This window comes from Panulirus ornatus, chromosome 3 (assembly GCF_036320965.1).
Source record: "Panulirus ornatus isolate Po-2019 chromosome 3, ASM3632096v1, whole genome shotgun sequence".
NCBI lineage: Eukaryota > Metazoa > Arthropoda > Malacostraca > Decapoda > Palinuridae > Panulirus > Panulirus ornatus.
The window spans coordinates 22880716-22898552 of NC_092226.1; the positions used below are offsets into that span (position 1 = coordinate 22880716).

At 40.8% G+C, this 17837-nt stretch overlaps 1 protein-coding gene across 4 annotated transcripts in view; it reads left to right on the forward strand.

Annotated features, from left to right (window-relative positions):
• Positions 1 to 17837, forward strand: part of PAN2 (PAN2-PAN3 deadenylation complex catalytic subunit PAN2) — a 381243-nt gene that overhangs the window by 251764 nt on the left and 111642 nt on the right. For all 4 annotated transcript variants that reach the window (XM_071685459.1, XM_071685467.1, XM_071685439.1 and 1 more), the window contains one exon: positions 3828 to 4051. In XM_071685459.1, coding sequence (XP_071541560.1) covers positions 3828 to 4051 — 224 coding nt within the window. The remainder of the gene's footprint in view (positions 1 to 3827; positions 4052 to 17837) is intronic.

Consider the following 17837-nt stretch of genomic DNA (forward strand, 5'->3'; position numbering starts at 1 on the left):
TTTAGATATCTGGGAGTGGATCTGGCAGCGGATGGAACCATGGAAGCGGAAGTGGATCATAGGGTGGGGGGAGGGGGCGAAAATTCTGGGGGCCTTGAAGAATGTGTGGAAGTCGAGAACATTATCTCGGAAAGCAAAAATGGGTATGTTTGAAGGAATAGTGGTTCCAACAATGTTGTATGGTTGCGAGGCGTGGGCTATGGATAGAGTTGTGCGCAGGAGGATGGATGTGCTGGAAATGAGATGTTTGAGGACAATGTGTGGTGTGAGGTGGTTTGATCGAGTGAGTAACGTAAGGGTAAGAGAGATGTGTGGAAATAAAAAGAGCGTGGTTGAGAGAGCAGAAGAGGGTGTTTTGAAGTGGTTTGGGCACATGGAGAGAATGAGTGAGGAAAGATTGACCAAGAGGATATATGTGTTGGAGGTGGAGGGAACGAGGAGAAGAGGGAGACCAAATTGGAGGTGGAAAGATGGAGTGAAAAAGATTTTGTGTGGTCGGGGCCTGAACATGCAGGAGGGTGAAAGGAGGGCAAAGAATAGAGTGAATTGGGGCGATGTGGTATACCAGGGTTGACGTGCTGTCAGTGGATTGAATCAAGGCATGTGTATGGGGGTGGGTTGGGCCATTTCTTTCGTCTGTTTCCTTGCGCTACCTCGCAAACGCAGGAGACAGCGACAAAGCAAAAAAAAAAAAAAAAAAAATATGGAGAAAAACTGGAGGAAGTGAAGTGTTTTAGATATCTGGGAGTGGATCTGGCAGCGGATGGAACCATGGAAGCGGAAGTGGATCATAGGGTGGGGGAGGGGGCGAAAATCCTGGGGGCCTTGAAGAATGTGTGGAAGTCGAGAACATTATCTCGGAAAGCAAAAATGGGTATGTTTGAAGGAATAGTGGTTCCAACAATGTTGTATGGTTGCGAGGCGTGGGCTATGGATAGAGTTGTGCGCAGGAGGATGGATGTGCTGGAAATGAGATGTTTGAGGACAATGTGTGGTGTGAGGTGGTTTGATCGAGTGAGTAACGTAAGGGTAAGAGAGATGTGTGGAAATAAAAAGAGCGTGGTTGAGAGAGCAGAAGAGGGTGTTTTGAAGTGGTTTGGGCACATGGAGAGAATGAGTGAGGAAAGATTGACCAAGAGGATATATGTGTCAGAGGTGGAGGGAACAAGGAGAAGAGGGAGACCAAATTGGAGGTGGAAAGATGGAGTGAAAAAGATTTTGTGTGATCGGGGCCTGAACATGCAGGAGGGTGAAAGGAAGGCAAGGAATAGAGTGAATTGGAGCGATGTGGTATACCGGGGTTGACGTGCTGTCAGTGGATTGAAGCAGGGCATGTGAAGCGTCTGGGGTAAGCCATGGAAAGCTGTGTAGTTATGTATATTTGCGTGTGTGGACGTATGTATATACATGTGTATGGGGGGGGGGTTGGGCCATTTCTCTCGTCTGTTTCCTTGTGCTACCCCGCAAACGCGGGAGACAGCGACAAAGTATAATAAAATAAATATATAATATATATATATATATATGTATATATATATATATATATATATATATATATATATATATATATATATATATATATATATATATATATATATACCACTGGATGGTATTGCAGTGGAATTTATTAAAAAAGGGGGTGACTGTATTGTTGACTGGTTGGTAAGGTTATTTAATGTATGTATGACTCATGGTGAGGTGCCTGAGGATTGGCGGAATGCGTGCATAGTGCCATTGTACAAAGGCAAAGGGGATAAGAGTGAGTGCTCAAATTACAGAGGTATAAGTTTGTTGAGTATTCCTGGTAAGTTATATGGGAGGGTATTGATTGAGAGGGTGAAGGCATGTACAGAGCATCAGATTGGGGAAGAGCAGTGTGGTTTCAGAAGTGGTAGAGGATGTGTGGATCAGGTGTTTGCTTTGAAGAATGTATGTGAGAAATACTTAGAAAAGCAAATGGATTTGTATGTAGCATTTATGGATCTGGAGAAGGCATATGATAGAGTTGATAGAGATGCTCTGTGGAAGGTATTAAGAATATATGGTGTGGGAGGCAAGTTGTTAGAAGCAGTGAAAAGTTTTTATTGAGGATGTAAGGCATGTGTACGTGTAGGAAGAGAGGAAAGTGATTGGTTCTCAGTGAATGTAGGTTTGCGGCAGGGGTGTGTGATGTCTCCATGGTTGTTTAATTTGTTTATGGATGGGGTTGTTAGGGAGGTAAATGCAAGAGTCTTGGAAAGAGGGGCAAGTATGAAGTCTGTTGGGGATGAGAGAGCTTGGGAAGTGAGTCAGTTGTTGTTCGCTGATGATACAGCGCTGGTGGCGGATTCATGTGAGAAACTGCAGAAGCTGGTGACGGAGTTTGGTAAAGTGTGTGGAAGAAGAAAGTTAAGAGTAAATGTGAATAAGAGCAAGGTTATTAGGTACAGTAGGGTTGAGGGTCAAGTCAATTGGGAGGTGAGTTTGAATGGAGAAAAACTGGAGGAAGTGAAGTGTTTTAGATATCTGGGAGTGGATCTGTCAGCGGATGGAACCATGGAAGCGGAAGTGGATCATAGGGTGGGGGAGGGGGCGAAAATTTTGGGAGCCTTGACAAATGTGTGGAAGTCGAGAACATTATCCCGGAAAGCAAAAATGGGTATGTTTGAAGGAATAGTGGGTCCAACAATGTTGTATGGTTGCGAGGCGTGGGCTATGGATAGAGTTGTGCGCAGGAGGATGGATGTGCTGGAAATGAGATGTTTGAGGACAATGTGTGGTGTGAGGTGGTTTGATCGAGTAAGTAACGTAAGGGTAAGAGAGATGTGTGGAAATAAAAAGAGCGTGGTTGAGAGAGCAGAAGAGGGTGTTTTGAAATGGTTTGGGCACATGGAGAGAATGAGTGAGGAAAGATTGACCAAGAGGATATATGTGTCGGAGGTGGAGGGAACGAGGAGAAGAGGGAGACCAAATTGGAGGTGGAAAGATGGAGTGAAAAGGATTTTGTGTGATCGGGGCCTGAACATGCAGGAGGGTGAAAGGAGGGCAAGGAATAGAGTGAATTGGAGCGATGTGGTATACAGGGGTTGACGTGCTGTCAGTGGATTGAAGCAGGGCATGTGAAGCGTCCGGGGTAAACCATGGAAAGCTGTGTAGGTATGTATATTTGCGTGTGTGGACGTGTGTATGTACATGTGTATGGGGGGGGTTGGGCCATTTCTTTCGTCTGTTTCCTTGCGCTACCTCGCAAACGCGGGAGACAGCGACGAGGTATAAAAAAAAAAAAAGAAATATATATATATATATATATATATATATATATATATATATATATATATATATATATATATATTATATATATATATCAACATATATATACATATATACACATACCTGTACATATATACACATGTACATATTCATACTTGCACACCTTCATCCATTCCCAGTGCCACACTGCCCCACAGGAAACAGCCTTGCCACCACTTGCATCAGCGACGTAGTGCCAGGAAACATGAAAGAATGCTACATCCACTCACACTCGTTGTTTGAGCTTAAGCTCATGAAAACTAAAAATGGAACGTGCAAATTGAAAACTATCTGTATGTAGTTTGTGGTTTTAGTCATTTATCTTTGCATATTCATCATCCTCAGTTCCCTCTCTGATGCCTGTATCCATTTTAATGAATCCCCTGCTCCAGTTTTATCATTGGAATGTGGCACTAGTGAAGGCTAGTATTCTTTAGTGCAAACATATCAATCAGTGATTAAAGAATGGTTAAGCATAACTTTTATAAAGACTTGAAATTTTTTGATTGCAGCTAACTTTTATAATTTTACCTGGTTAGCATCCAACCAATAGCAGCAGAAGAAGCAGTGTGGTTTCCATGTGGTTGGAAAATGCCTTGTGTATTGTATTGGCAGCGACGCCAGTTACCTGCTGAGTGCCAAGTCATAGAACCAATTAAGCCCATTACTGTAGATGTTTTTGGTGAAGATAAATCGTTAGCCCAGCGTGGAAGGAAGAGGATTGCTTTCACACCACTTACAGCAGATGAAATGCCTGGGGAAGGTAAATTGCACTAAGCAAATTTCTTCTATATTTTTTTTGTTGCAAATATTTTGTATACAGTGGTTAATATAATCATCACCAAAGATGAAAATATTTATTCTTTGGATATATGTTTAGCTACAGAATGAAACTAACATTTATTTTATATTTATTTTGCTTTGTCGCTGTCTCCCACATTTGCGAGGTAGCGCAAGGAAACAGAAGAAAAAAATGGCCCAACCCACCCCCATACACATGTATATACACACACGTCCACACACGCAAACCTACACACCCATACATCTCAATGTACACATATATATACACACACAGACACATACATATATACCCATGCACACAATTCACACTGCCTGCCTTTAGTTCATTCCCATCGCCACCTCGCCACACATGGAATACCATCCCCCTCCCACCTCATGTGTGCGAGGTAGCGCTAGGAAAAGATAACAAAGGCCCCATTCGTTCACACTCAGTCTCCAGCTGTCATGCAATAATGCCCGAAACCACAGCTCCCTTTCCACATCCAGGCCCCACACAACTTTCCATGGTTTACCCCAGACGCTTCACATGCCCTGATTCAATCCACTGACAGCACGTCAACCCCGGTATACCACATCGATCCAATTCACTCTATTCCTTGCCCGCCTTTCACCCTCCTGCATGTTCAGGCCCCGATCACTCAAAATCTTTTTCACTCCATCTTTCCACCTCCAATTTGGTCTCCCACTTCTCCTTGTTCCCTCCACCTCCGACACATATATCCTCTTGGTCAATCTTTCCTCACTCATTCTCTCCATGTGCCCAAACCATTTCAAAACACCCTCTTCTGCTCTCTCAACCACGCTCTTTTTATTTCCACACATCTCTCTTACCCTTACATTACTTACTCGATCAAACCACCTCACACCACACATTGTCCTCATACATCTCATTTCCAGCACATCCATCCTCCTGCGCACAACTCTATCCATAGCCCACGCCTCGCAACCATACAGCATTGTTGGAACCACTATTCCTTCAAACATACCCATTTTTGCTTTCCGGGATAATGTTCTCGACTTCCACACATTCTTCAATGCTCCCAGGATTTTCGCCCCCTCCCCCACCCTATGATTCACTTCTGCTTCCATGGTTCTATCCGCTGCCAGATCCACTCCCAGGTATCTAAAACACTTTACTTCCTCCAGTTTTTCTCAATTCAAACTTACCTCCAAATTGACTTGACCCTCAACCCTACTTTACCTGATAATTAACCTTGCTCTTATTCACATTTACTCTTAACTTTCTTCTTTCACACACTTTACCAAACTCAGTCACCAGCTTCTGCAGTTTCTCACATGAATCAGCCACCAGTGCTGTATCATCAGCGAACAACAACTGACTCACTTCCCAAGCTCTCTCATCCACAACAGACCTCATACTTGCCCCTCTTTCCAAAACTCTTGCATTCACCTCCCTAACAACCCCATCCATAAACAAATTAAACAACCAAGGAGACATCACACACCCCTGCCGCAAACCTACATTCACTGAGAACCAATCACTTTCCTCTCTTCCTACACGTACACATGCCTTACATCCTCGATAAAAACTTTTCACTGCTTCTAACAACTTGCCTCCCACACCATATATTCTTAATACCTTCCACAGAGCATCTCTATCAACTCTATCATATGCCTTCTCCAGATCCATAAATGGTACATACAAATCCATTTGCTTTTCTAAGTATTTCTCACATACATTCTTCAAAGCAAACACCTGATTCATATCCTCTACCACTTCTGAAACCACACTGCTCTTCCCCAATCTGATGCTCTGTACATGCCTTCACCCTCTCAATCAATACCCTCCCATATAATTTACCAGGAATACTCAACAAACTTATACCTCCATAATTTGAGCATTCACTCTTATCCCCTTTGCCTTTGTACAATGGCACTATGCACGCATTCTGCCAATCCTCAGGCACCTCACCATGAGTCATACATACATTAAATAACCTTACCAACCAGTCAACAATACAGTCACCCCCTTTTTTAATAAATTCCACTGCAATACCATCCAAATATGAAACTAACATACTTATCATTAAATTAAATTACCTCTTTGGGGCCATCATTTTACTTTAAAGGGGATAGAGACAGTATGTAAATGATTGTGCCATTAATGCCCTAAGTAAAACAGTTGTCTTGTATTTTCTAATGTTGAATATTGTTGCTACACAGCTGCATGCTATCTCTTTTGTATTAAAGACATCTAATGTTATTAATTTGCATTGTCAGTTTCTTTCATTTTTATTTTTGATATGTGGAAATATCCAATATTCAAGTGAAACTTTTTGTAACCTTTTCACTGAAGCAGTCCTAAATGCATAGTACATTTTATATGCTGGAGATGTTCAGTCATTCCAAGATAATGTTTCAATAATTTATTCAATGTGATTAACTAAACCATGATTTTTTTTAAACTTTTTTAACCCCATTATTACTTGAGTTGGATATTTACACGAACTAAGCAATGCCTGTAGACAGATATTTACACAAGTTCCCCACCTCTATTTCAAAGCTATGTGCTCAACCTGGGTGTTGGATGAGGTGGCATTTTATGATTAATTTCCCCTGTAGTCAGTAATCTTCCAGCCATGCCAGTGTGAGCACATTTTCATAAGTTTTTTAGTAAGGAAATTGAGTAGCTTTTAACAAGTTTTAGAGGATCAGGCAGATGATCCTGAATTATTTGATGATGATGATCTGTGTTTGGATTGTAAGAGTGATTTTTCAAATGCTGACCTTTCAGCAATGAAAGTTAATCAACATAAAGCAGAAGGTTTCTGGTTAAAGTGGAAGCAGTGGTACCAGTGCCTGCTAACCTTGACAACACTGCTTTTTACTTGTGCAGCTGGGAATTTTACAGACATTTAGTTTTTCTGTTATGAAAAAACTATCAGTGAGACATATTGATTATAGGGAACAAAGACTTATTAGATAAAATATGATAATAATCAGTTCTAATTTTTTTTGTATGGGTAGAATGAACAGTTAACTCCCTAACCTTCCTTCCAAAATTTTTAGCACTTAATGCTGAAACAAGTACAAAAATTTGACACATTATTAGAGTGAAAGTAATTGACAAAATATCCTTATGAAGTAATTTTTATCATTGTTATATAAATGTCTTTGAAATTGTAAGATTGCATACATCTTTTATGCCTCTTAGAAAAACCTGAATTTTGAGGGTTGGAAGAGGAAACTTAGTTAATTCACAATTCCAGGACCCCCTTGACTTTCACTTGACAATCAGACCTTACTCCCACACTTCATATAAAACATACACATTGTGCTGAAGCAGCTGCAAAAATTTAACTCATTGTCAGAGTGAGAGTAATGGACAAAATATACTTTTGAAGTAATTTTTATCATTTTGATATGAATATCTTTGAAAGTGTAAGGTTATCCTGGACTTTGAAGGTTGGAAAGGAAAACTTAGTGAAGCATTAAGGGTTTAATTTATAACTCCAGGACCCCCTTTAATAGCTTCTGTAGCTTTAAGGCTGTGCTAAAATCAGTAGCAGGTAAACGGTGAATTCCTTTGGAGTGAGAATTTCCTCAGTGATAGTGTACTCTTTCATCCATTAAAGGTGATACAACCTTGAAGAAGATAACTTTTCACTCACAGTTTGACATGGTCACATCTAGAGAGAGAGAGAGAGAGAGAGAGAGAGAGAACAGGGTGGTCACCCTCCCTTCTGTTGAGCTATACCATATAAAGTAAACGTCTAATATTTTTTTTTTTCTTTACAATTATTATAACCTTCTTAGTCCCTCAATAGGAGTAATGAAAGTATATGTATGTACAGTGTCGGCGGAAAGAAATGACACATCTCATTGAAACGCAATGGAAAATACGTCTAATACCGCCACAAACCACCTTATGTTAGTGGTGGCTCTCTCTAGCGACATCTGGCATGTTCTCACGCCTCGAACGTAGCCCAGGGCGATTGACTGTGGACACATTAATATTTTAGCACTCCTTCCTGTGCTACCTCCCAGATACCGCCCAACGCCATTTTGTGTCCCCACATCAGTGAATATGGGTTGAACCACGACGTCGAAGGAGAGGTCCCGTATCCTCGCTTTGAGGGAGGAAAACGTCCCTATTAAAGATATTTGTACCCTAGTTGGATGTTCTCGGTCGACCGTCTTGAGGCTTCTCGCTGCCGGCAGGGCACTTGGCCCCAACCAGGTTCCGGTCCTTAAACCACGCTCTGGGAGGCCAAGAAAAACCTCTCAGAAGACAGACGATATCCTACGGCGTGAAGTGTTGAAAAACCCGTTTATTACATCCACAGAACTCAAGAAAATGTACCCTGAGCAGCTAGGAAATGTTACTACCCACACCATATGCGAACACTTGCAGCGTCACCTCCATCTCCCGTCACAGCATGCAGCAGTGAAGCCACTTGTGACAACCGGCATGAAGCGCCGTAGACTTAAATTTGCACGAAGATATCAAGACTGGACCCCAGAGAAATGGATGCAGACCTGTTTCTTTGATGAATCGACCTTCAAGACAGTACGTGTTTGTGTTAAGCGATGCCGCCGAAGCCCAAACTCCAACCGCTACCATCCTAGATACACCGCAAAAGTCGTTAAACACCCTCCTTCAGTGATGGTTTGGGGAATTTTCAGTGGCACCAACGGAGCTGGGGACTTATTTTTTCTCCCTAAAAACGAGACTGCGTGCTGCAAATTATTTGGATATGCTGAAGGATCACATGCACCATTTCTATGACCTTCATCAGCCCGAAGGTGTGTTTATGCATGACGGGGCCCCTTGTCATTGCTCAGACCTCGTCAAAAAGTGGCTGGAGGACACAAACATCGAAGTACTTGAGTGGCCGGGAAATTCCCCAGATCTTAACCCGATTGAGAATGCCTGGGCACACATCCAGCATGAGTTATCCCTTATCCAGACGACGTCTGTCCCACGCCGTAAAGAGGCAATCACCGGGGTGTGAAAAAATATTGACAAAGAATACTTCAGATCCTTGGCCAGGAGCATGCCAGACCATCTTGAAGAAGTTAGGAAGCTCAGAGGAGACATTACAAAGTATTAGGATGAATAGAAACCCTTTTTGTTATTTTTTTCCCCTATTTCCCACATTTGGTGTTCGTTTTCATTGTAGGTGTCATTTCTTTTCCCCGGACACTGTAAAGTTAACTGTTTCAGTGATTCATGCTTATGACCAATGACACATCCATTTCATTTTCACTGCCATACTTAAATATTGATACATGTTTATACCAATATTTTCTGTCTGCAAAAGCATATTGATTTGTATCATAAAACACAGTTACCTTGATTGTTGTAATCAGCTTTTATATGTTATTGCATGTGAAAGTATTAAGGTAGTAGTTAGTTGGCAGCCAACAACCAGGGAGGTATATTTCCTGCCTGTGTAAAGGGGGATTAATGATGGCTGTGTAGTGAGCCAGCACTTCATTGGTTATCAAGTTGCATTCCTCAGACCCAGGTAGCAGTCTTTTCTTTGTGCCTCACCCACATGTAGACAACTGGCATTCTATCCACAAACATACAATCTCTTTATGTTCTATATAACACTTGACAACACTTAACTCACATAGCTGATAAATCATAACTAGATTTTCTGCAATGAGCACTGAGTGCTAGCTGTGCCTTTTGGCAAAAATGATTAGAGAAGTAGATAGAAGTAGTAGGTAGGAATGTTTAGGTAAGAACAGTAGGTAAAAACTTAAGGTAGAAGTAGTTGGTAGGAATATTAAGCAGGAGCATTAAGTAGAAGCCACTGGGAACATGAGGCAGGAGCATTAAGTAGAAGTAGACAGTAGGAACATTAGGTAGGAGCCTCTGCAGACACTGCACAAGAGTAGCCTTCTGCTAGTGGCCTGTTAGAGGTGAGACTTTTAAGGCTAAGAAGTGGCACTGGACTTCACTAGTTATAGAGACTCTCCTGGTGTGGCCACTCCCTTCAGGGAGTTCCAGTTGGGAATAGGTGTCAGAGCTATAGATAGATAGATATTATGAAATCATTTTTATTCTATGTGGTTGCTGGTCTCATAACAAATTTACTTCTGCTCAACAGCTATGTTCAGTTTATGAGAATTTGACGAACATTTGTGGTCTGTTTTATCTTAATACAAAAAGCTTGTAAGTTCTCAGATGTATACTTACATACACTTTTGTTTTGAGATTTTTGTTATTTTCTTGACAATAATTCTGAATAAACTTACTTCTCTACAACAGTTGTATTAATTTCTATGAGAATTTGACTGAAATTAGTGATTTATTTTATAACTTAAAAAGTACTAAGTTCTCTGATACAGTACATATATACTTACATGCAAATATACTTACTCATCTGTTCTATTTCTGTTTAAAAATGAGAACTTTTCCTTCTTCTTGGAAGTATGCATTGATGCATTCCATCCATTTGAACCCCTCTAACTATCGACCTGTTGCTGTGACATATACTGTTTCCAAAGTTTTTGAATCCTTCCTCATATCCTATATCCTCAGACATCTTGAATCTCAGTCTTCTCTCGGATCACCAGTGTGGCTTCCATAAGGTGAAATCCATTGGTGATATCCTTTCTCATCTTACCAGTATCTGATCATCATCCTTGAAAGATTTTGGGGATCCCTTATAGTTGCCCATGACATCCAAAGTTCTCAACAGGGTGTGGCATTGGAGTCTGATCTTTAAGCTCCCCTCTTTTGGCTGCCTTCCCTCACTTTGCTTCCTCATATCTAACTTCCTCTATGGCCAGTCTATTTCTGTGTTTGTTGATGGATCAGCATCTCCCCCTCTTTCCATCAACATTGGTGTCCCTCAAGGTTCTGTCCTGTCTCATACACTTTTTCTCCAGTTATCAGCAATGTGCTTTCTTCTACAAATAACCAGATGCGCTTAAACACTGACAACTCAACACTACTTTCCTCCACATTCTTCAGTTCTGCTCCTTTTTCTCTCAATCTCCATCTCATCTTGACACAACTTCTTTGATAAACTCAAACTTGGACAGGATATTTCATTGAGGTAGACAAAATCTGGGTAAGTTTAATGCCTCTATGGTCCATTTTTTACCCATCTTATCGAAAATTCCTCAACTTTCCTATCTCCTTCGACTGTTTTGTAATTCCACCTCCTGACTCAGTGAACGCACTTGGTAATGTATTACTGTAACATCCACTCTGTCTTGATATCCTACATTATGGAAATAGTTGAGTCTGCCTCTAAGAAACTAGGAGTCCTGTTTAGATGCTTTCACATCTGGGATGGTTCTAGCTCTGCATCTTTATTTGACAGAGTTGAGTTGAAAATAGTCCAACTTATCAGTTCTCCTAGACTAACTTCAAGCTTTAAAGTGATTGCTCTATGGAACAATGTTGATTACTTTCTCTATTATATATTTTTTTTTTTTTTTTTTTGCTTTGTCGCTGTCTCCCGCGTTTGCGAGGTAGCGCAAGGAAACAGACGAAAGAAAAGGCCCAACCCACCCCCATACACATGTATATACATACGTCCACACACGCAAAATATACATACCTACACAGCTTTCCATGGTTTACCCCAGACGCTTCACATGCCCCGATTCAATCCACTGACATCACGTCAACCCCGGTATACCACATCGCTCCAATTCACTCTATTCCTTGCCCTCCTTTCACCCTCCTGCATGTTCAGGCCCCGATCACACAAAATCTTTTTCACTCCATCTTTCCACCTCCAATTTGGTCTCCCTCTTCTCCTCGTTCCCTCCACCTCCGACACATATATCCTCTTGGTCAATCTTTCCTCACTCATTTTCTCCATGTGCCTTATTATATAGGTATTATTTTTTATTTTGCTCCTGAGAGCCAGTTGCTTGTGTGTCCCCACCTCTAACTAGACCTTAACAATACTCAGCAAGCTGCTGTGTCACATGATTACTGTGTGGCCTTTGGTAACTCATGGACGGGCTGTTTTTTATAACAGTTTCTCTCCCTGCACCTTGAAGCTTTGGCACTCAATCCTTTCATGTTTTTCCAATAAATTTGACCTAACTTATTTCAAAAGACAATTTTTTCACCTCAAAAATTAGTAAATACTTTCTTTGCCTTCTTTTCTTCCTTTTCATTCACCTCTCTATATTTCAATTAAGGCTTAACCTTGTTGTGGACTTTCTGCAACTGGAGACTCTGACATTAAAAAAGAATAAAAAAATTCCTTGTTTGTTTTATGATTCTTATAAGGTGATCTTTCTTTTCATGAGAGACAGCTTTTCCACTTTACTATTTTGATGTTTAAGATGATTTTGGTGCTTGGGTGACTGATCTGGTTTGGAAGAGTTTGTCTAAGGAGGAAGTTGAGGAAGATATCAAAGACTTTGGAAATGATAGAAGTCAAAGCAACATGATGATAGTTGCTGGGGTTAGAATGGTTGTCTTTTGTAGGGATGGGATGCACCAATGCATGCTTTCAGGAAGCAGGAAAAACTCTGATTTTCAGAAACTGAACAGACAAGCAAGCCCAGGAGCAAGTTCAGAGACATAATCTTTTGGTACATGGTCATGATATATGTCATATGGGTTGTTCCTCAGTAAGGTCTGTGATATAGTTCATTTTTTTCTTGTATGATATTATCAGAATCCACAGCGGATACATGTGGAGCTTTTATATGATCATCATTCTCGTTTTATATAATCTTTTTTCAAAACTTTAAATCTTTATGTCATCCGTGTGGACTTAAAAAAATTTATGAGTGGTATGTGGATGTTTATTTACATTTGAAAAGAACTTAGAATTTAAAATATCGAGTAAAACAAATCATTTACAGTGCAGTTATTTTGACATGTAGTACTACTGTCCCTTTTTTTTTTCTTTTTTTTTTTCGCTGTCCTCCCGTGTTTGCAAGGTAGCGCAAGGAAACAGACGAAAGAAATGGGCCCAACCTACCCCCATACACATGTATATACATACGTCCACACACGCAAATATACATACCTACACAGCTTTCCATGGTTTACCCCAGACGCTTCACATGCCCTGATTCAATCCACTGACAGCACGTCAACCCCGGTATACCACATCGATCCAATTCACTCTATTCCTTGCCCGCCTTTCACCCTCCTGCATGTTCAGGCCCCGATCACTCAAAATCTTTTTCACTCCATCTTTCCACCTCCAATTTGGTCTCCCACTTCTCCTTGTTCCCTCCACCTCCGACACATATATCCTCTTGGTCAATCTTTCCTCACTCATTCTCTCCATGTGCCCAAACCATTTCAAAACACCCTCTTCTGCTCTCTCAACCACGCTCTTTTTATTTCCACACATCTCTCTTACCCTTACATTACTTACTCGATCAAACCACCTCACACCACACATTGTCCTCATACATCTCATTTCCAGCACATCCATCCTCCTGCGCACAACTCTATCCATAGCCCACGCCTCGCAACCATACAACATTGTTGGAACCACTATTCCTTCAAACATACCCATTTTTGCTTTCCGAGATAATGTTCTCGACTTCCACACATTCTTCAATGCTCCCAGGATTTTCGCCCCCTCCCCCACCCTATGATTCACTTCTGCTTCCATGGTTCTATCCGCTGCCAGATCCACTCCCAGGTATCTAAAACACTTTACTTCCTCCAGTTTTTCTCAATTCAAACTTACCTCCAAATTGACTTGACCCTCAACCCTACTTTACCTGATAATTAACCTTGCTCTTATTCACATTTACTCTTAACTTTCTTCTTTCACACACTTTACCAAACTCAGTCACCAGCTTCTGCAGTTTCTCACATGAATCAGCCACCAGTGCTGTATCATCAGCGAACATCAACTGACTCACTTCCCAAGCTCTCTCATCCACAACAGACCTCATACTTGCCCCTCTTTCCAAAACTCTTGCATTCACCTCCCTAACAACCCCATCCATAAACAAATTAAACAACCAAGGAGACATCACACACCCCTGCCGCAAACCTACATTCACTGAGAACCAATCACTTTCCTCTCTTCCTACACGTACACATGCCTTACATCCTCGATAAAAACTTTTCACTGCTTCTAACAACTTGCCTCCCACACCATATATTCTTAATACCTTCCACAGAGCATCTCTATCAACTCTATCATATGCCTTCTCCAGATCCATAAATGGTACATACAAATCCATTTGCTTTTCTAAGTATTTCTCACATACATTCTTCAAAGCAAACACCTGATTCATATCCTCTACCACTTCTGAAACCACACTGCTCTTCCCCAATCTGATGCTCTGTACATGCCTTCACCCTCTCAATCAATACCCTCCCATATAATTTATCAGGAATACTCAACAAACTTATACCTCCATAATTTGAGCATTCACTCTTATCCCCTTTGCCTTTGTACAATGGCACTATGCACGCATTCTGCCAATCCTCAGGCACCTCACCATGAGTCATACATACATTAAATAACCTTACCAACCAGTCAACAATACAGTCACCCCCTTTTTTAATAAATTCCACTGCAATACCATCCAAATATGAAACTAACATACTTATCATTAAATTAAATTACCTCTTTGGGGCCATCATTTTACTTTAAAGGGGATAGAGACAGTATGTAAATGATTGTGCCATTAATGCCCTAAGTAAAACAGTTGTCTTGTATTTTCTAATGTTGAATATTGTTGCTACACAGCTGCATGCTATCTCTTTTGTATTAAAGACATCTAATGTTATTAATTTGCATTGTCAGTTTCTTTCATTTTTATTTTTGATATGTGGAAATATCCAATATTCAAGTGAAACTTTTTGTAACCTTTTCACTGAAGCAGTCCTAAATGCATAGTACATTTTATATGCTGGAGATGTTCAGTCATTCCAAGATAATGTTTCAATAATTTATTCAATGTGATTAACTAAACCATGATTTTTTTTAAACTTTTTTAACCCCATTATTACTTGAGTTGGATATTTACACGAACTAAGCAATGCCTGTAGACAGATATTTACACAAGTTTCCCCACCTCTATTTCAAAGCTATGTGCTCAACCTGGGTGTTGGATGAGGTGGCATTTTATGATTAATTTCCCCTGTAGTCAGTAATCTTCCAGCCATGCCAGTGTGAGCACATTTTCATAAGTTTTTTAGTAAGGAAATTGAGTAGCTTTTAACAAGTTTTAGAGGATCAGGCAGATGATCCTGAATTATTTGATGATGATGATCTGTGTTTGGATTGTAAGAGTGATTTTTCAAATGCTGACCTTTCAGCAATGAAAGTTAATCAACATAAAGCAGAAGGTTTCTGGTTAAAGTGGAAGCAGTGGTACCAGTGCCTGCTAACCTTGACAACACTGCTTTTTACTTGTGCAGCTGGGAATTTTACAGACATTTAGTTTTTCTGTTATGAAAAAACTATCAGTGAGACATATTGATTATAGGGAACAAAGACTTATTAGATAAAATATGATAATAATCAGTTCTAATTTTTTTTGTATGGGTAGAATGAACAGTTAACTCCCTAACCTTCCTTCCAAAATTTTTAGCACTTAATGCTGAAACAAGTACAAAAATTTGACACATTATTAGAGTGAAAGTAATTGACAAAATATCCTTATGAAGTAATTTTTATCATTGTTATATAAATGTCTTTGAAATTGTAAGATTGCATACATCTTTTATGCCTCTTAGAAAAACCTGAATTTTGAGGGTTGGAAGAGGAAACTTAGTTAATTCACAATTCCAGGACCCCCTTGACTTTCACTTGACAATCAGACCTTACTCCCACACTTCATATAAAACATACACATTGTGCTGAAGCAGCTGCAAAAATTTAACTCATTGTCAGAGTGAGAGTAATGGACAAAATATACTTTTGAAGTAATTTTTATCATTTTGATATGAATATCTTTGAAAGTGTAAGGTTATCCTGGACTTTGAAGGTTGGAAAGGAAAACTTAGTGAAGCATTAAGGGTTTAATTTATAACTCCAGGACCCCCTTTAATAGCTTCTGTAGCTTTAAGGCTGTGCTAAAATCAGTAGCAGGTAAACGGTGAATTCCTTTGGAGTGAGAATTTCCTCAGTGATAGTGTACTCTTTCATCCATTAAAGGTGATACAACCTTGAAGAAGATAACTTTTCACTCACAGTTTGACATGGTCACATCTAGAGAGAGAGAGAGAGAGAGAGAGAGAGAGAGAGAGAGAGAGAGAGAGAGAACAGGGTGGTCACCCTCCCTTCTGTTGAGCTATACCATATAAAGTAAACGTCTAATATTTTTTTTTTTTCTTTACAATTATTATAACCTTCTTAGTCCCTCAATAGGAGTAATGAAAGTATATGTATGTACAGTGTCGGCGGAAAGAAATGACACATCTCATTGAAACGCAATGGAAAATACGTCTAATACCGCCACAAACCACCTTATGTTAGTGGTGGCTCTCTCTAGCGACATCTGGCATGTTCTCACGCCTCGAACGTAGCCCAGGGCGATTGACTGTGGACACATTAATATTTTAGCACTCCTTCCTGTGCTACCTCCCAGATACCGCCCAACGCCATTTTGTGTCCCCACATCAGTGAATATGGGTTGAACCACGACGTCGAAGGAGAGGTCCCGTATCCTCGCTTTGAGGGAGGAAAACGTCCCTATTAAAGATATTTGTACCCTAGTTGGACGTTCTCGGTCGACCGTCTTGAGGCTTCTCGCTGCCGGCAGGGCACTTGGCCCCAACCAGGTTCCGGTCCTTAAACCACGCTCTGGGAGGCCAAGAAAAACCTCTCAGAAGACAGACGATATCCTACGGCGTGAAGTGTTGAAAAACCCGTTTATTACATCCACAGAACTCAAGAAAATGTACCCTGAGCAGCTAGGAAATGTTACTACCCACACCATATGCGAACACTTGCAGCGTCACCTCCATCTCCCGTCACAGCATGCAGCAGTGAAGCCACTTGTGACAACCGGCATGAAGCGCCGTAGACTTAAATTTGCACGAAGATATCAAGACTGGACCCCAGAGAAATGGATGCAGACCTGTTTCTTTGATGAATCGACCTTCAAGACAGTACGTGTTTGTGTTAAGCGATGCCGCCGAAGCCCAAACTCCAACCGCTACCATCCTAGATACACCGCAAAAGTCGTTAAACACCCTCCTTCAGTGATGGTTTGGGGAATTTTCAGTGGCACCAACGGAGCTGGGGACTTATTTTTTCTCCCTAAAAACGAGACTGCGTGCTGCAAATTATTTGGATATGCTGAAGGATCACATGCACCATTTCTATGACCTTCATCAGCCCGAAGGTGTGTTTATGCATGACGGGGCCCCTTGTCATGGCTCAGACCTCGTCAAAAAGTGGCTGGAGGACACAAACATCGAAGTACTTGAGTGGCCGGGAAATTCCCCAGATCTTAACCCGATTGAGAATGCCTGGGCACACATCCAGCATGAGTTATCCCTTATCCAGACGACGTCTGTCCCACGCCGTAAAGAGGCAATCACCGGGGTGTGAAAAAATATTGACAAAGAATACTTCAGATCCTTGGCCAGGAGCATGCCAGACCATCTTGAAGAAGTTAGGAAGCTCAGAGGAGACATTACAAAGTATTAGGATGAATAGAAACCCTTTTTGTTATTTTTTTCCCCTATTTCCCACATTTGGTGTTCGTTTTCATTGTAGGTGTCATTTCTTTTCCCCGGACACTGTAAAGTTAACTGTTTCAGTGATTCATGCTTATGACCAATGACACATCCATTTCATTTTCAC